This window comes from Raphanus sativus, chromosome 1 (genome assembly GCF_000801105.2).
Source record: "Raphanus sativus cultivar WK10039 chromosome 1, ASM80110v3, whole genome shotgun sequence".
Taxonomy (NCBI): Eukaryota; Viridiplantae; Streptophyta; class Magnoliopsida; order Brassicales; family Brassicaceae; genus Raphanus; species Raphanus sativus.
In genome coordinates, this window is record NC_079511.1 from 9577561 (window position 1) to 9596254 (window position 18694).

At 37.3% G+C, this 18694-nt stretch overlaps 5 protein-coding genes across 6 annotated transcripts; 3 read left to right on the top strand and 2 right to left on the bottom strand.

Moving 5' to 3' along the window:
- The first annotated feature begins 5146 nt into the window (after positions 1-5146).
- LOC108844804 (protein ALTERED PHOSPHATE STARVATION RESPONSE 1) lies at positions 5147-8879 on the top strand. 2 transcript variants are annotated; one of them, XM_057010016.1, is made up of 5 exons: positions 5147-5494; positions 5619-7250; positions 7338-7555; positions 7640-7863; positions 7928-8879. In XM_057010016.1, exons 2-5 carry the CDS (start codon positions 5696-5698, stop codon positions 8736-8738), a joined length of 2808 nt encoding a protein of 935 aa, XP_056865996.1. In that variant the 5' UTR covers positions 5147-5494; positions 5619-5695; the 3' UTR covers positions 8739-8879. The 2 variants fall into 2 exon arrangements, with proteins under 2 accessions (XP_056865996.1, XP_056865994.1); XM_057010014.1 differs by having other exon boundaries at positions 5147-7250.
- Positions 8880-9288: 409 nt separating this feature from the next.
- LOC108855236 (protein disulfide isomerase-like 1-1) lies at positions 9289-12156 on the top strand. The gene is given in 10 exon segments (XM_018629006.2): positions 9289-9497; positions 9751-9781; positions 9874-10161; positions 10246-10431; positions 10529-10654; positions 10978-11115; positions 11199-11339; positions 11341-11437; positions 11510-11622; positions 11711-12156. Coding segments are annotated over 10 exon segments (1488 nt in total). The 5' UTR covers positions 9289-9339; the 3' UTR covers positions 11921-12156.
- A 1-nt stretch (position 12157) lies between these two features.
- Positions 12158-13296, bottom strand: LOC130495440 (uncharacterized). The gene is made up of 3 exons (XM_056986827.1): positions 12994-13296; positions 12374-12421; positions 12158-12295 (listed from the first exon to the last, which is right to left on the bottom strand). The coding sequence occupies exons 1-3, from the start codon at positions 13258-13260 to the stop codon at positions 12272-12274; spliced, it is 339 nt and encodes a 112-aa protein (XP_056842807.1). The 5' UTR covers positions 13261-13296; the 3' UTR covers positions 12158-12271.
- A 2230-nt stretch (positions 13297-15526) lies between these two features.
- On the top strand, positions 15527-18043 carry LOC108809787 (F-box protein 7). Its single transcript, XM_018581933.2, has 10 exons — positions 15527-15690; positions 15997-16080; positions 16167-16279; positions 16361-16574; positions 16699-16772; positions 16870-16923; positions 17010-17117; positions 17208-17266; positions 17500-17710; positions 17794-18043. Exons 1-10 carry the CDS (start codon positions 15681-15683, stop codon positions 17851-17853), a joined length of 987 nt encoding a protein of 328 aa, XP_018437435.1. The 5' UTR covers positions 15527-15680; the 3' UTR covers positions 17854-18043.
- LOC108809797 (acetyltransferase At1g77540) lies at positions 17906-18507 on the bottom strand. The gene is made up of 2 exons (XM_018581943.2): positions 18233-18507; positions 17906-18158 (listed from the first exon to the last, which is right to left on the bottom strand). The coding sequence occupies exons 1-2, from the start codon at positions 18473-18475 to the stop codon at positions 18087-18089; spliced, it is 315 nt and encodes a 104-aa protein (XP_018437445.1). The 5' UTR covers positions 18476-18507; the 3' UTR covers positions 17906-18086.
- Between the last annotated feature and the right edge of the window lie 187 nt (positions 18508-18694).

An 18694-nucleotide genomic window follows, 5' to 3' on the forward strand; every position in this document is an offset into this window, starting at 1 on the left:
TTTTATTTTAATTAATGTTGAACACCATTATAGTATTCACATATATAGTAATAGTCCAAGAATAGAGATTAAACTAATATCTAATGCACACCAACGCTTATGTCACACATGACACATCTATGCGCGTAAAAGAAACTCTATGCATTGAAAATAAGAAACTACTATCCTAGTAATTATCTATTTTAAGACTTAGTGAGTAGTATATGTCACATTTCTCCAACTCACGTGGTCATGTAACGCGGCAGTCTTCACGGGGTTTTGAATATACATTTCCACTTTAAAAAATTGGGGTTTGGTTTTGATTGTTGAGCCTTCAAGATTCCTCTCTTTTGGGTGCTCTTGGAATATTAATTTCGACGGATTAGGTTAACCGTTGTACTTGTTGATTAATATATCAACGTTAGGGCCTTTTCAAAGAAGTTTTCAACGCCGCCTGCGATACGGATGTGCTTGGTTCTAGTTAATATTCTTATGATATGTTTTTTTCGACAAGGTTGACAAATACAATGCTGACCAACAAATATCTTCATGATTAAGAATTCATGTTCTCGTAGAAATTTCTTTTCCTTTAATACCAAGTTGATATGTCGGAAGAAAAACACAAAATCTAATTTAAGTAAATGGATGAAACTCACAGGAAAATTTAATTAGACAGAGAAATTTCTCAAGATACAATGAAACTTTGGGTATTCAACCCGTACCAACCATAAAATTAAGCACACGATTGCAGCATGACTTTTATACCTGAAAAAGATCACTGCATGGATTCCATGAAACTATATAAATCGTCTATGGAAAAGATGACGCCCAAGAAACCTAGTACGGATGGTGTCCCCTCGCCAAGGGAGCTTATAGTTTTGACATGAAAGCAAACGTATTTCGTAATGATATTTTTGGTGATATTTAATTGTCATCAAAATTTTGATTTGTGAAATGCATAAAAAAGTCAAAAGATATGGAGCTAAAAGGACGGGTGGGTGGGGCTGAGTTCGACGCCATCAAATGATGACGCATCAAGTTTAAACTCATGGTGAACCCCCAAGCGTTTAGTTATAAGGATTTAGGTTCTTAAGACCATCTCTAATAGTGCTTCATTTTTCACTTTTTGCATCATTTTGAAGCAACTTTTACTCCAATGGTGCTTCATTTCTTGCTTCAAAATAAAATAATGAACAGTATTGCTTCAAATTTGAAGCAATACTGTTCATTGCTTCATTTTTGAAGCTGAATTTTATAAATTATAAATTGGTCCTTAACTTTTGTTTGTTCTTACATTTTGTTAAAATAAAATAAGTTAATCAATATAACCCAATTAACTTTTTAATATTTATTTATAATATAATTTTATTTAATTTATAATATTAAAATATTTAAAAAACATATATTAAATGAAAGATAACATTAAATTATTAATATAAAAGTGAAATACATGATTGATAACACCAAACTAAACATAAAATATTTATTACAACATAAAATGATACTTAATAATTTGGTAAATCACTTCCTGATCCACTAAAATTATTAAAAAACTGCTCAAATAAAGTTGAAGTTTGAGGAGGTTGTTGAGCTTGTTGTTCTTCACTTCTCTCCAATAAAATCCGATTTTTTTCAGATTGCATGTAAGCACGAACTTTAGGATCTTTTATGGAGTCAACATCACAAAACAAAATTTTATTTTCTTCTTTATGTTTTTTCAAAACATAATTCCTACTTTGAATTTCCAAATGGTGTTGTCTTTGTTCGCTTGTCTTCTTCAATTCCTCCAATAGTTTTTGCGATGCGGATTATGATCTTTGGATATGGCATGCATATTTTGGGATGCCAGGTAGCAACAATGATATCAACGTCTTGGAGTCTTTTCGTCTTTTCTCCAATCTTGCTCAAGGTATTGCACCTCCTGCTCATTTTATCATTCAAGGAAACAATTATAGTATGGGCTATTATTTGGCCGATGGTATATATCCAAAATGGTCTACCATAGTACAAACTATTCATGAGCCAATAGGTCCAAAAAAGCAATATTTTGCTACGCAACAAGAAGCATGTCGGAAAGATGTGGAACGTGCATTTGGAGTTCTCCAATCACGTTTTGCAATTGTGAAAGGACCAGTTCGGTTTTGGAAAAAAGATGTGATACATGATATAATGACTACATGTATTATTTTACATAATATGATAATTGAGGATGAGCGTGATCTCGAAGCACCAATTGAAGTCAATAGAGAAGTTCCACCTACGGAGGTTGATACCGAAGATAATGATCATATTCGTTTCCAAGAGTTTTTGGCGCGATTTAGAAGAATTAAAGATAAAGACGCTCATTTCGCATTTCGCAACGATTTAATTGATCATTTGTGGGAAAGATATATGGCTGGTGCTTCTTTATAAAATCTAGTATTGTTGTTCTATATTATGTGTAATAATTTTATATGATAATGTTGAATCTATAACAATTAGGTTGGATTATTGTTAAAACAAAATAGTTGGGTAAAATTAGTAAATATAAAAAAGTATAAGGTGTTATTAATAATTAATGATAAAATAAAGAGAAAATATTCTTAAAATATTCCTTTTACAAAAAAGAAATGAACCAAACCATTGGAGAAGATGTGTTTCATTTCTTGCTTCATTTTGAATAAAGTGCAATTTTGAAGCAAAAAATGAAGCTCTAAGTGGTATCATGTTCATCAAAAACCCTTTTTTAGAAGATTTACACTCAAATACAAAAAATTATTCTTCATTTTTTAAGCCAAACATTTTTAAATGTTTATCTTCACATGATTACGCGCTTTGTTAAATATGTCAAGTGACGATGCATATAGCGGAAAAAATACAAAGAACCAAAAGTGATTATGTCATCAAATAGAGTTAGTTAACCAAAAAGAATTGGTATTAGAGTTGCGGAGTTAACGTAAAAAGGATAAAATATGGAGTAAGAAATAACCAAGTACCACCGTTGTCGTCTATCTTATCTCTGTGCAGTTAGCTCACCATTTGTTTGGACTTAATGTAACAACCGTTAAGAATTAATTGAGACTCGAAAGTGATATCATTACTTCATTAATTACCTCACTAACTTTATCACTAACTATTGCATGATTCTCTACCGGTTTAATTAGTAATTAATTGTGCTATTTGATTTTAAGAGTTTGTTTTACGTACACACATTAACAAAGTACACTCAAATGATCAACTACATTCATTCGTACTTGTATACAAATTTGTGAGTTATCAATTATGTTGGTACGTCGTAGTTTGAGAGAAAATAAAACTATAACTCTGCGTTACTTTTTTAATATATATTATATTTCATCATCTTTGATGGGAATTCGAATTTCGAAAATTAAACAAAATGATCCAATTCAGGAACGAAAACCAAACTAGCTTCTCTCAATCAACTCTGCGTTACTTCGAATGCATAATAATTTTTTTTAAAAGTTTAACAAGGAGTTTAATAAAGATTTTTAGCAATGTACACTCAAACGATCGACTACATTCATTCTATATGTTGGTTTTGAAACATGCTAATTTTAAAATTGTCGCAATGTTTTTATCTTGAAAGTTGGCATTCTATTACACCAATGGAAAACAAGTAAAAGTCAGGTTTTTCTTAGATAAAAAAATCATATTGTTTTATCATCCAGACAAGAGATCTTGGAGTTCTCTTACATATCTTCTTACACTCACCAAGTACTTTCTAAAACGTATACTGATAGTTAATTGTATACATACTTGATCATGATGAGAGGAGCATGGGTTACATGCATATATATAAAGATAATGTGATTAAACACCGCAATAATTATTAACCTAACTCTACTATTGCTTTTTTTTTTCTTCTTTCCCTTTTTGATAAGCTATTGTTGCTTTTCGTCCTCTCCCTATAAACTTAGATCTTGATTATGTCGATTATTGCATGCCAACTTTGTTACCATATTTATCAGTGGCCACTGGCCAGTCCTCTGGCTTCGGTGTTTGTAGTCTTTTAAGACTTTAGCAGGCTAGCAGTTAGTAATAACTAATAACATGACTACACATCTTTGAGCTGATACCAAACTCAACGGAAAATAAGTTTAGTCACCAAAATGACTACAGACTCTAAACTACATATGATATCAAATCAGAAACTAGTTTTGGTAAGATGAAATGACTATATGACATGTGTTAATTATAATATAGATCTACTATATGAGTTTTGATGGTGGCCAGAAATAGGTAGACATCCCAGGCACTTCATCAACTAAAGAAAATATACAATAAAATGTTTGAATTTTAAAGAATCAATTTTGAAATTCCAAGTTTGGGACGAGAAGGTGCATGCGAACCGGATATGACAAGCACGTGAAAACCCGATTTGGCATCACGTGACTAGCACACTTTCCCAATGGCATGTTTCAGCTTTTTTTCTTATTAGCTAGCCTAAAGCCCCTATCTCTACTCGTAACATGTTCATGTTTCTTCATGCATTTGTTTATTAGTATTTCACTTATTTTTCGAGCATTGAGCCCCTTTCTCATTGATTCTAAAGAAAAAAATCTTCAAAATTTGTACTGGTAACTTTAATGTTTTACATTTCCAATGTCCATCGATATCCTATACTCTGTCTAAATGCAAATGTGTGTCTGTGTAATCTATAGAAAGTAGAAACCATCATATTATTGGACTAACAATTTGTTTAACAAGTTAACGAAAAATGTTTTGGCACAGTTTAAGTACCCATTAATACTGTACTGATTTTTTCTTCTTTTCTAAATACTGTTATCCTCAATAGAACTAAATTAAACCCATCAATTTATCAGGAACATACGTAAAAAGTAGTATCAAAAAGTTTTAGTTAACAAACAGTTAATCTGTTTCTGGTTTACCCACAATACCTGTCAGTTTATAATATTTCTACCTGCTACCAAACTAAAGAAACTTTGTACTGTACACTTATTTTACAATTTGAGCAGTATATAGTTCACACTTTTTCAACTTTTCCTTTTTCTTGAAACTCGTTAAAGAGTAAAAAGATAAAAGTGAAAGTTATAGGGTAAAAGGGTAAAAAGCGAAAAGTAGGGAGGAAAAATCATAAAGAATAAAAAAGAACACGGTCTTATCCCAACCTCCTTTCGTCGCCGACGTCGTTTCACTCATGTCTCAGTCTTTCCCGGAAAAATTCTGCAGAAATTTCAGAAATTTGATTTTTCTTTCCTCGTCTCTCACAATTTCTTCAATAGCATTTAATTTTCACCCCAGATCCCTAGTTTCCTTACACATATCCCTACCCGTTAAATTTCGTAGACAACAAACTTAATTGCAACAAGACGAAAACGAATCCTTCTTTTTTTTTTTAATAATAGTATTAAATTTAACTAGAAAAAAAAACCCTTTTACTTTCTCTGTCTCCTTCTCTCTCCTCTGTTTTGTGTCTGCTACGGGGTCTCGTTTAAAGAAATCAGCAAACCCATGGATTCTTCTGTCACTCTCTCGCATGCACGAGAGCTCTCTTGTACGTTTAATTTATCAACCCCTTTTGTTTTCTTCCTCCCGTAAGCGACAAAAATTACTCATCTTTTTGATTCCTCTGTTTCTCTCTCTCTCTGTTTCTCACTCTGTTTTCCGATTTGAAAAAGCAAAAAGCACAAAGAGATGGTCTTTCCGCTGCCCCCACAGGCAAAAGCATGAGACTTGAGGAGTCGAAGAGGACGGAATGGGTTGCGGAGGATCCAAAGTCGACGACCAACCGCTTGTGATTCTCTGTAGAGAGAGGAAAGAACTGATCAAAGCGGCGTCGTATCACCGCTCTGCTCTAGCCGCCGCTCACCTCGCTTACTTCCAGTCTCTCTGCGACGTCGGAGAGTCTATAAAACGTTTCGTCGACGAGGAGTTAGTTCTCGCTGGCTCCAACAGCAACTCTTCTCCGGGCTCCCCGGTTCTCACTCTCCCTTCCGACGGAGGTAAGAAGAAGAAGAAACACAAGATCTCCTCTTCTCCTTCCACCTCTGTTTCGCATTCCGTCGTCGAAGATGAAGATGGAGATGAAGATGGGGAAGGCTCGCATTTGCATTTATCCTCTGGATCTGAGTTCGATTCGGGATCGGAATCTGGATCTGATGATTCGTTAGGTCATCATATCCACATCGAATCCACCCCTAAAGCCGTAAAGGAACAACCTTTACCGGAAACTTATCCTCCCGGTTACCCGCCAAGTTACCCGCCTGGATATCAACCGGGATATCAACCGGGTTACTCCTCCGGGTACCAGTATCCGGCTGAAGGATGGGGCTTTATGGGAGAGAACCCGAATCCGAACCCGTATCAAGGAATGTACTTCATGAAGAAGTCAGCGCCACCGTCTCGTCCGGTAGTGTTTCAGCCGGAGAATCATCGAGTTGAGAACGGGCAGTGGCCACAGGAGAATGGTTTTGGATACTCTAACGCTGGGTACTATGGTTATCCGGAGCAGCGTAGAGCGCCGCCGTCTCCGGCGAGGCCTCCTCCTCCGTCTCCGCCTACGGTATCCACTTGGGACTTTTTGAATGTGTTCGACACTTACGATTACAATAGAGCCGGAGCTGGTGAAAGCTCCGGGTTTTATCCGGCTACTGCTAGTAGTGGAGTTAAGTCTAAGTCGAGTTCAAGCAGTCTTGACTCGAGGGAAGTGAGGGAGAGGGAAGGGATTCCTGAGCTGGAAGACGAGACAGAGCAAGAAACGTTGAGACATTCCAAGAGGAAAGGCGGCGTTGTTGTTGAGAAGATGAAAGAACAGCATATACCGGAGAACGAGTCCCAACAAGACGATGTTCAGGAGAGGAAGATCAAGAAGAGAGGAGGAGGAGGAGAGTCGGGTGAAGGAACATCGAGGGATGTGCCTATGGTAGAGAGCTCTTTCAGTTCGAAGACAGTGTCTTCGTTTACGAGCAGCGAAGAAGGATCTGAGTTTCACCATGTTAATGAAGTAGAAGAAGAAAGGAACGATGAGGCTGTGGCTAGGAAGAGCGTTGGAGAAGTAGAGGAAGTAGAGTATGTGAGGAAGAAAGGAGTGAGCTTTGAGTTGGAGGAGAATATAGCAACTTCTTTTGATGTTGAGTCTTCCAAGATAAGTAGCTTGTCTGCATTGTCGGTTCATGCAACTAGAGATCTGAGAGAAGTTGTCAAGGAGATCAAGAGTGAGTTTGAGGTTGCTTCTTCTCATGGCAAGGAAGTGGCTGTCTTGCTTGAGGTCAGCAAGTTGCCTTATCAGCACAAAACCTCTGGCCTTAAAGGTAAATGTTTGAGATGATGTAGTTTGTGGATTATATTATGAAGAATCATAGGATTTGATTTGGATCACTTTGATTCTTACTCTGTAGTTATCTTGGCTCGGATCATGTACCGGATAGCACCATCCACAGTGTCATCAACATCACGGTCTCAGCCACAACCATCAATACGGTTAACATCAAGGATACTGAAAATAGCAAAATCATACAACAACGTTGAGGATGCTCCAGAAGGCTTCACTGCAAACCTCTCATCAACCCTGGAGAAACTCTACGCCTGGGAAAAGAAACTGTACAAGGAAGTCAAGGTATCATTCTGTTTCATGATTTTTGAATGGTTTAGTAATGTCTCTTTAGGCCATATTGTGACCGATTGTTTGATTGATGGGCAGGATGAAGAGAAGCTTCGAGTTATCTATGAAGAAAAGTGCAGAACACTGAAGAAACTAGATAGTCTCGGTGCAGAGTCTAGCAAGATTGATACTACTCGAGCTGCCATAAGGAAGCTGCTTACCAGACTCGATGTCTGTATAAGATCCGTTGATTCCATTTCAACTAGGATACATAAACTGAGAGACGAAGAGTTACAGCCCCAACTCACTCAGTTGATTCACGGGTAATAAATTAAAAAACCATTTCATTTTATTCAAGACATCAACTTATATTTAGTAACGATTCAGGTTGATAAGAATGTGGAGATCGATGCTAAAGTGCCACCAGAAGCAGTTCCAGGCCATCATGGAGAGCAAGGTCCGATCTCTCAGAGCAAACACGGGCGGCTTACAAAGAGACTCAGGCCTCAAAGCGATACTCGATCTCGAGATGGAGCTAAGAGAGTGGTGCATCAGCTTCAACGACTGGGTCAACACTCAGAAACTATACGTGGAGTCTCTAAACGGTTGGCTCTCGAGGTGTCTCCACCACGAGCCCGAGTCAACAGAGGACGGTGTGGCTCCTTTCTCTCCCAGCCGCGTCGGAGCACCGCACGTTTTCGTCATCTGCAAAGACTGGCAAGAAGCGATGGAGAGAATCTCGGGAGATAGCGTCACCAACGCGATGGAAGGCTTTGCAGCGAGTCTGCACGAGCTGTGGGAGAGGCAAGACGAGGAGCAGAGGCAGAGAGTGAAAGCGGAGTACGTGTCTCATGATTTCGAGAAACGGTTGAACGATCTTCGGATGGAGAGGGCGAGAGTTAGGATGAGAAACGAGCAAGACGGTTCGGAGAGGAGCGTGGTTGTGTCTGAGAGCGGTGGGGGTGGGGTGTCGGCGCTTGATGATTTGAAGGTGGATTTGGATTCGATGAGGGAGAAGCTGGAGGAAGAGAGAGCGAGGCATAAGGAGGCGGTTAAACTAGTGAACAATGCAGCTTCGAGTAGCTTACAGTCTGGTTTAGTGCCCATCTTTGAGGCTTTAGGTAATTTCACATCACAGGTTGTGAAAGCTCATGAACATGTTAGGTTTCAATTGCCTCAGTCTTCTTCTTCTTCATGAAAAAAAAGGCTTTGATGGTTTTTGATTTTTTTGCATCAGAAAAAAAATTTTGGTAATGAAAAAAAAATTAGATTCGGCTTAGAAAAAATTGTTTGTATATTGTTAAATCTCAATTTATAATATTCATTGATTGGTTGATTACTTGCTTGCTTGTAGAGTCTCAATATTTGGCCTTTGTTCTCTTAAAGGTCTCAATACTCTTAGATTAGTAAGAACTAATATAGGATTAATCACTGCTAACAACACCTATGAATATGTTGGACAATAATGGAATGAAATTAACAGAGTAGTATAACGTGTCAGATCTAATTTTCACTCCTGTAATGGTTTTTGACCTTTTACTGCTGATAAAGTGGGGAAAAATAACAGAATAGTATTTTTATAACCGCACAACGTCAAGATTGTCAAGACAATGCAACACTACTACAGAAGTTGTTGCCTGACTATGAGTACTTAATATCCAATGAATGATACACACGTGTATATGTGACCATTTTTAGTCATTTAGCGTTAGGTTTACGTGAAAACGAGTGATAGATATCTCCCATAGAGCTAACATAATTTCCGACCTGAAGCTTTGTGAGAGAGAGAGAAATCGGTAATGGCAATGAGAAGATACGCGTTGTGTTCGATCCTTGTGTTGTCGTTGTTCGTTTCATCCGTAAGAAGCAAGGAGTCTGTGTTGACATTGGATCACACTAACTTCACCGAAACCATCAGCAAACACGACTTCATTGTCGTCGAGTTCTATGCTCCTTGGTATTTGCATGCATTCATAATGATTCCACGTTTAATTTATTGTGTCATTGAATCGTGAATTCTTATTGAATTCTGATGGATCTGAATTTTGATCATTGGATTATTCTTATCTCCCATTTGCATTTGCATGCGAATGGTTTCTTCTTCTCACTAAACACTGTTGATCTATGATCTGAATCCAAAAATACGTGCTTGTGTAATTGATACGTGAAAATACTTGATCTTGTGTAATTTGTAATCTCTTCTTCTTCAGGTGTGGACACTGCAAGCAGCTAGCTCCTGAGGTAAACATATATCATTATTTTAGTTATTTGTGTAATTCCTATAGCCGTGAGTGATTAGTTTTTGTTTTTTTGTTTGTTTGATTGTTTTACAGTACGAGAAGGCTGCGTCAGAGTTGAGCAGTCATGTCCCTCCTCTGGTTCTCGCCAAGATCGATGCAAGTGATGAAAAAAACAAAGAATTTGCAACCAAGTACTCGGTTCAAGGCTTCCCAACAATCAAGATCCTCAGAAATGGAGGGAAAGCTGTTCAAGACTACAACGGACCTCGTGAATCCGACGGTATCGTTACTTACTTGAAGAAACAGAGCGGTCCTGCTTCTTTTGAAATCAAGTCAGCTGATGATGCTGCTGAGGTTGTTGGTGACAAGAATGTGGTTGCCGTAAGTGTCAAGAAACATAATATTCTCTCTGCTTCATGTTTCATTTCATTATATAACCGTCACCTTTTTTCTCGTGTGTTATAGGTTGGTGTTTTCCCTAAACTATCTGGCTCTGAGTTTAACTCTTTCATGGCCACTGCCGAGAAACTACGCTCTGATTATGATTTCGCACACACCTTAGATGCCAAGCTTCTTCCTCGTGGAGAGTTTGTGACAGGACCTGTAGTCAGGCTATTCAAACCGTTCGATGAACTGTTTGTTGATTCCAGGGTACAAGAGAATTAAAAAAAAAAAGGCTTTTCACTGTGTATTATGAATTTAAGTGGTCTTGTTCTTATGGTAACATTGTTTGTGGAATGTAATCCAGGACTTTGTTGGAGAAGCTTTGGAGACATTTGTCAAAGAATCAAGCATTCCTCTTATCACCGTCTTTGATAATGATCCAAACAACCACCCTTATGTTCTCAAATTCTTTGAACTCCCTAATACTAAGGTACCTCAGTGGTGTCACGCTGTAACCAGTTCATGATACACACTACAAAGATGGATTCATGTTATGCCTTTAGTTTCTGTTGATAAGTATTTGTTTACTTTGGGACTTTACTGAAATGAGTTGATGTGTAAAATTTGTTGTGATATAGGATGCCATATTAGCTGAAGTTGGATAGTAGTGTCTACAGTTTCAGCCTTGTATTGGTTTTGATCAGAGCCTAAACAATTATTAAATTATCAATTTGGGGTCTAGTAATCTATTATATAAATGTTTCATCTGGCTATGTCCATGGCTCTGATGATGGGTAATATTTTGAGTTTCAGGCGTTGTTCTTCATCAACTTCAACGGAGAAGGAGCTGAGTCTCTTAAATCAAAGTACCGTGAAGTTGCTGCTGCCAACAAGGGACATGGTCTTAGCTTCCTTCTCGGTGATGCTGCGAACAGCCAAGAGGCCTTCCAGGTTTAGTTTTCCTACCGTTTCATCATGTGTTGGTTACAAAATGCTAAGCAGCTTTCTGTTTTTTTTTTCTGGACCAATAACAGCACTATGGAGTGGAAGAGAGCCAACTTCCTCTCATGATCCTCCATACAGTGGATGACAAGAAGTACCTGAAAACAAATGTGGAGGTCGACCAGATTGAATCTTGGATCAATGACTTCAAGGATGGAAAAGTTCCACAGCACAAAAAAATCTCAACCTATACCAACTGAAAACAACGAGCCAGTGAAGGTTGTTGTTGCTGAGAGCCTTGACGAGATGGTATTCAACTCTGGAAAGAACGGTGAGTTTACATTACAAGATTAGTCAGTCCACAAATAATGACCCAAACTAATGGATCATTTTTTACTTGCAGTCTTGCTTGAGTTCTATGCTCCATGGTGTGGACACTGCCAAAACCTTGTTCCAATCTTGGACGAGGTAGCTGTTTCGTACCAAAGCGATCCAAGTGTAGTCATAGCTAAGTTTGTAAGTTCTTTCTCGTTATTTCACATTCTGATAGTGTTATGGTCTTTTATCTTCTGCGGGGTTTCTTAATCTTTTTACTCTCGTCCAGGACGCAACCGCAAACGACTTCCCACGTGACACCTTTGATGTGAAGGGTTTCCCGACCATTTACTTAAGAACAACGAGTGGAAACACTGTGCTTTATGTAGGAGACAGGACAAAGGAAGATATCATAAGCTTTATTGACAAGAACAAGGACACAGCTGCAGAGACTAAGATGGATGAAAAGATAACCGAGGAAGTTAAGGACGAGCTTTGAGAAGAGAAGTGTGTTACGTCTCTTAGCTGCTAGCTTAGTTTGGTAGTTTTGAGGAAAATACACAGAAGAAGACAGGGCTTTGAGTAGATAGAGAGAAAGAGAAGGTCTCTTTATCTATCTATTCATTGGAATTTAAATATGCAACCTGCAGAACAATAACGGCTGCTTCTTTTGTTTTTGTATTTGTCAATTTTGAACTATGTTCTCTCTTAATATTATGAGCAGTTTGATGCAAATCTTGGGACCGAGATGCTAAAACAGAAAAGGTAAAATATAATCCAACTTAAAGCTCAGAGGTTTATATAAACGAAAAGAGCAACTCCAGCGCTCCAATCAACCACTTGATTTCCTCTAAGACTCAGCAAACTCTAGTGCCTATTAACCATAGTAAACCAACAGTAAAAACCAGGAACATTGACATTTTAATCAAATGTTTGCTAATGAGAAACTTACTCTTTCTGTGGCTTCCTTTAGAATCTCTGCAAACTTTGCTTCTCCTTCCTACAAAAATCATTCATATTTATCAGCTAACCAAGGAAATTAAAAAAAGAAAAAAAAAGTAGAAAAGACTCAAAAATATTAAGAGAAATTGCCAAAAATACCATTTTCATAGTACCACTTTTCATGTTTACACTAACCACTTTTACCACTACTTTTAATGAAGGGTTTAGATTTGAAGGTTTAGGATTTAGGGTTAAGATTTGATGTTTTAGGGTTTAAAGTATATAGTTTAGGGTTTAGAGTTGAGGATTTAGGGTTTAGAGTTGAGGATTTAGGGTTTATAGTTTAGACTTTAGGGTTTAGGGTTTAGGATATTGAATTTAGGGTATATAGTTTAGGGTTTAGGGTTTAGGGTTTAGAGTTGAAGATTTTGGGTTTATGGTTTAGAATTGGAGGTTTATGATTTAGAATTTGGGATTAGAATTTTGAAAAGCATATAAAAACAAAGATATAAGAGTTTTTACCATTTTAATAAATAAGGTATTTTTGAAAATGTGTCTTTAGTGGTGGTAAAAATGAATAATGGTACCTTGAAAGTGGTATTTTTTAAAATTCTCCAAATATTAACTTACTCTGTCCATTACGCCAACCAAAGAAGCATGCAACTCCCTAGAGACATCCTTCATGTCTTCATTCGTTGCTATTCCACTTTCTACCGCAACTTCAGCTGAGCGCAATAGCTGCAACGTTGCCGATATAGCTCTTCTTCTTAGAAGCTGTCCACCTTCAAACAGTGGAGCCACTGCTAAGGTTATCTCCTTTATCCAGGGGAAGAAGTCTGCCTGGAAGATTTCTGCGTAGATGTAAAACATCTCACAAGCTTTCATCTTCTTCTCCATTGGTTTTTCTTTGACAAGTTGAGTGTTATGTCCATGAATAAGCCTAAACAAAAGGTGATAATGTTTAGATAGACACAAACAAATCAAAAACAAAGAGTCAAAAGAGTAAAAACCAACCTTCCATTCAACGTTGTTTCTGTTTCATCAGTAGACTCAATGGTTAGACCACCTTGATTAGCTTGAACAAACTGAAGCAGATATTGTACCACGTGATTCATGTATCCTGTAAATCTTCACCTACAACCAGACAATATCTCAACCTTGTCTGCATAAAAGGAAAGATAGACTAAGCAAAACAGAATGATTATTCATATATATATATATATATATATATATAATATATATATATATATATATATATTGTAGTCACAAAGGTACCTCATCCATTGCATGGATCAATGGATCTTCTTCACTCAATCTTTCAAGCATTACATCGAACATCTCAATGATCTGCGTAAATTGTGTTAGCATGCCAATAGAGTTAGTACGCAGATAATGAATAGAAGAAAAAAACACAATAACAGAGGTAAAAGGGAATAACATACCTCATATGCATCTTCCTGAAATATGTCTCCCATTAACATTCCCACAGAGTTCATGCTGACCACAGATAGTATGCACAACTCTTCAGTGAAGTTTTCACTTTCTTTCAGGCTCTTTAACGCTTCCACTACATCGTAGTAGTTTGGGAAGTGGTCTTGCAGTTTACCAAGAACTGAAGAAAGGGCTCGTAAAGCACTTTCCAGAATCAGTCCTGTTTGTGCCTACCAAAGATACAAAAAAAAAATGAAAGTTAAATTATTGAAACCAACAATAAACGTGGTCATATAGTTTGTTTTCTGTCCACATAACCAATTTACCTTCTCTACTAAGCCAACTAACTTCTGCACTAGTTTCTCCAAGTGCGATGCCATAATTTCAGGTGAGCACAAATCACTCAGAGCGGCTACTACGACAAGAGAATGACCTGAGATAATAAAGGTTTAAACTGTATGAACACACACACATATATATAGATACAAATGGTTAGGTGAACAAACGACACTAACCTGTACTTGTGAATCAAAATCATCAATTGCATTAGCAAGTATCTGGAAAAGTGTTGAGTTATGATCTGATGCAAAAGAGGCCCAGAACCAAAGAAAAATTTCTAATTACATCTATCGCTGCCCACCTTAACCAAGGTTGATCATGTTTAGAATGCATCAATACCAAGGGTAAAATTTCCTCTAGTTTTTCTTCTAAGGTTTGCATAAAAAAAAGATGAGAAAATCAAAGCAGGAAGAGGACATCAAGGTGTTATTATTGTTCATTCTTTTGTTTTTCATTGCATCAATAATCGAAAGTGTGTTATTGTTTCCAAAACATCGGACTTCATAGCATCATGAAACTCAGTCTCAGCAAACAATGAATCTATCATGGGAAGAAGATATGGTTAATAGAGTTCTGGACTAAGGTGTAGCACTTGTTCCCAACAACGGACGGCGTTCTCTGCTTCATGTTGATTCGGGTGTTTTAGATTCAAGACACATTTTGCTGCAACATGGATTGTGTCGGACTTGTTTAATGGAAACATATTTAAACGTCATATATTTTTGAATTGTGATTCATATATATATATATATATATATATATATATATATATTCACAAAAGTCTCTGATAGCTTGACTACATTTAAGCAGTGAATCACTTTCATCGTCAATTTTACTGTCACCAAACAAGATATCAATCATGAGAAAATGGTGTGGTTGATAGAATTCTTGCATATGTATCAAAATAGTAAAATGAATATTTCATTTAACATAGCTTCTAACTAATCAATAGATTCAATAGTTAGACCCACCTTGGTAAGATTAAACAAACCGAACAGAAATTGTACAGTCTAATTCATGTATTCTCTATAATTTTCACCTAAAACCAGATAACATCTCAATCCCACCTACGTAAATGAAGATAGACTAAGCCACAAACATAATGATGAAATGCGTATATATATAATGTGGATGTAGTTTCAGATTGTACCGGTCTTGATTGATTTGGGTCACATAATTTTTTTATTTTTCAGCCGCATACTGCTTTTTTTTCTTTAACGGGAAAAAAAAATGAGGTACTAGTAGCAAGCACTACACATCTTTTAGGAACCACACTGTAATAAATGTACTTATTAATAGACCAAATAGCCAAACAGCTAAACCAAACCACTTTGGTTCAAAAACATATAGAAAAACCGACCTTCAAATGTCGGTTTCCATGTGAATAATGTGGGCTTCGAGACAACATGGAAAAACATAAAAATAGTCTCTGGTCTTAATCTTATCGTCCTGTTTTATTTTTTTCCAGTAACAGAGGCGCGCGGCTACGAAACCGCCCTCGACTTTTTTTTCATTCGGAACAACCCCAATTTCTCTATCAATTTCCCATGACTTCAGGTATTTCAATTTCAAGATTTTAAGTTTTCAATTTTTTTTATCGTGTTGGCCCCCACCGGATCAAATATATGATTGATTTATCGAGAACGGTTGGTCTCTGTTTTGCGATTTGATATATTGGAGCTGGCTCTGAATTGATTATCTTTTTTTTAATAGATTTTCTTATATCGCTCAGCTCATCGTGTTGATTTTGCATAAACACAGCTTTTGCGGAATGAATAAAAAAAAGAATGCTTTAGTAATTTGATCTAATAGTCTCCTGAAATGTGTTTGTTTTATTGTTTCTTTTTGTTTTGATTTTCACAGATGCTCTCAACATACCATCTGAGCTTGAATCTGCGTTACGGCTCAGGACTGTTCAATACTTTATTACAAAGAGACCTTGGCTTGGTAATTCTAGTGTGATCCCTTTCCATCTCATTAGAACTAGTGTGACTTTTCTCATGGTTACTTTCCTCTTTTCTTATTTATTTCAGATCTCTACGGAGTCCATGTAAGGCCCGTTGCACCATTCGGAAGCACAAGCAGTAAACCACAATTTGATCCTGCTTTGATTCATCGTTCCTTGCCCGATGAGCTTCTTTTCGAGGTTGGATTGGATCTTCCCCTATCTTTCTTTTCTTTTTTTTTTTCAAACTGATGAAGTTGACACATGGATATATATTTGTAGGTATTTGCTCGGATGTTGCCTTATGACTTAGGAAGAGCAGCTTGCGTCTGCAGAAAGTGGAGGTACACGGTTCGAAACCCTGTCTTCTGGCGTAACGCGTGCTTGAAAGCTTGGCAGACTGCTGGAGTTATCGAAAACTATAGGATCTTGCAGTCTAAATACGATGGATCATGGAGGAAAATGTGGCTTCTTAGATCCAGAGTTCGTACTGATGGTAATAAAATCTTTCCTTCTTGCTTCACGAGATTCAAGTGCCAAGTGACTGTTTGTTGTATCTTTTTGTATACCTTGACTAACATCAACTCTTGTTAGCTCATAGTATTTTTCTTAATTCTCAGGTATTTATGTGAGTAGGAACACTTACATTCGAGCTGGAATTGCGGAGTGGAAGATTACAAATCCAGTTCACATTGTAAAGCACTTTTTCTTCTTTTTTCTTGCATCTTGTCCCTACACAGACTCATCTAATTAGTAGCCTCTTCTTTTTTGGAATTGTTTTTTTTTTGCAGGTATGTTACTTCCGCTACATAAGATTCTACCCTTCTGGCAGATTCCTTTACAAGGTTTGTACACTTCAATCCAAGTAGATATAAACGTAGAGCTGCTTGCCTGATCTCCATCGTTTTTTTGTTTTAAATTATTACTCCAGAACTCTTCACAGAAATTGAAGGATGTAGCCAAATACATGAACTTTAAGTCTTCTAAAACAGACGGTCTTTACAGAGGCACTTATACATTGTCTATGTCAGATGACAAGGTCAACTACCTCTTAACTGCCTATTGGATTGGTATATCAACAACGTTACTTTAGTCTATATAAACTGAATAATATGTTGTGTTTCTTCAGATCGAAGCAGCTGTTCTGTATCCAGGGACACGCCCTACTGTCTTAAGGATCCGTTTAAGGTATTACAATCACCTCAAAAATATCAGGACAGAGAATGTTTCACTTCTAAGGTTTTAGTGATCCTTATAGGGAATCTAGACTCGATTAGTAGGATTTAATCTCTAGGGAAGAAGGGCTATTAACGTGACTGGTACATCCATCTAAGACTGTATTTTCCAGTGAGTGTGATGAACATATATCTCTCTGAGTAGCATGCAGTCATTTTTTATCATAATCATGGTGTGGGGTGTAGGTTAAGAGGAACGGCGATAGGAGCGAATAACAGGATGGATTTGCTGTCACTAGTGACGAGTGGTGTGAACGATGAGGAAGGAAGTAGCACAGAAGAGGACATTCTTGGGGTAGTTGAGAATTGGAGAGACGATGAAACTCACAACCCTGATATACCTGCCGTCTCGCACAAGAGGGGTATGACTCCCTTCGTCTTCGTCCCTTTCGAAGAGGCAAGTATACCTTTCTCTTGTTTCTTACATCTATAGCTTAATGCACATTTTTAATTTGGTCGAATCTGTTTCTTGTGATCCAGGTTGAACAATCGGTCTTGAACTTACCTCCAGAGAAAATGGATTACTTTGTCACCGGCTAGAGTGACACATCAACGCCTTATCTCAATGTACAAAGAACATAATATATCAATGTAGAATATATAATGTTCGCATGTTTTATTTGATTTATTATGGACAACAACAACACTACTACCATGTCTGTTTGTTACTGTTACAAGTGCAGTGTGACATTTTGTTGTTTACACATGAAACAAGTGCTTAATAGTGTAATGTTTTTATGTTTGATTCACCAAAGGCAAGCAAGAGAGCTTAATCAGATGCTAGATTTGAGGATCTTGGGGTAAACTAGATGTTTCCAAGATGGGTTTCTAGGTAGAAACGTTTCCTGCGAAGAAGACAACATTTCATAGGATTAAAAAAACGGTACATGAATCACCAAAGGAGGAAGAGTCAACTTACGGAAACGTAGGAGCAAGTGGGGACGATGGAGAAAGAGCGAGAGGACGCGTGTTCGAAGGCAGCGACGCAGAGATGCGAAGCCAAACCCAATCCTGCTTTAGAAGACGGCACGTAAGTTCGAACCAAGTCCATGACAGTCCCGTTGTTCATCATCTTGTATTCAATGAAAGCTCCGTGATCCTCCGTCTCGAATCTATGTCTCCCTTCGTTCCACACGATCTTCGGTTTATTCTCCGTCGCCATTTCTGAACTCTCTCCAATTTTCTCACTTCCATTTCCGACCACCGAGTGAGTTGTTTGTTTTATCTTGTCTTTAATAAACCGAAACAAACCGGTTAAATGATTAAAAAAGGAAAACCCGATATCCGACCAAGAGTGGTCTTTACTAAACCGAAACAAACCGGTAAAATGATTAAAAAAGAAGAACCCGACATCTCCGTACACGTGGCGCACGATGAATGC

Coding starts and splice junctions, on each gene's coding strand:
- LOC108844804 (XM_057010014.1), top strand. CDS start 5,696: ATGGGTTGCGGAGGATCCAAAGTCGACGACCAACCGCTTGTGATTCTC. Junction 7,251..7,337: donor CAAAACCTCTGGCCTTAAAG/GTAAATGTTTGA, acceptor CTTACTCTGTAG/TTATCTTGGCTCGGATCATG. Junction 7,864..7,927: donor CTCACTCAGTTGATTCACGG/GTAATAAATTAA, acceptor GTAACGATTCAG/GTTGATAAGAATGTGGAGAT.
- LOC130495440 (XM_056986827.1), bottom strand. CDS start 13,260: ATGGAGAAGAAGATGAAAGCTTGTGAGATGTTTTACATCTACGCAGAA. Junction 12,422..12,993: donor TGGTTGGCGTAATGGACAGA/GTAAGTTAATAT, acceptor TGATTTTTGTAG/GAAGGAGAAGCAAAGTTTGC. Junction 12,296..12,373: donor TAAAGGAAGCCACAGAAAGA/GTAAGTTTCTCA, acceptor TATGGTTAATAG/GCACTAGAGTTTGCTGAGTC.
- LOC108809787 (XM_018581933.2), top strand. Junction 17,118..17,207: donor TGTCTATGTCAGATGACAAG/GTCAACTACCTC, acceptor GTGTTTCTTCAG/ATCGAAGCAGCTGTTCTGTA. Junction 17,267..17,499: donor GTCTTAAGGATCCGTTTAAG/GTATTACAATCA, acceptor TGTGGGGTGTAG/GTTAAGAGGAACGGCGATAG.
- LOC108809797 (XM_018581943.2), bottom strand. CDS start 18,475: ATGGCGACGGAGAATAAACCGAAGATCGTGTGGAACGAAGGGAGACAT. Junction 18,159..18,232: donor CCACTTGCTCCTACGTTTCC/GTAAGTTGACTC, acceptor TCTTCTTCGCAG/GAAACGTTTCTACCTAGAAA.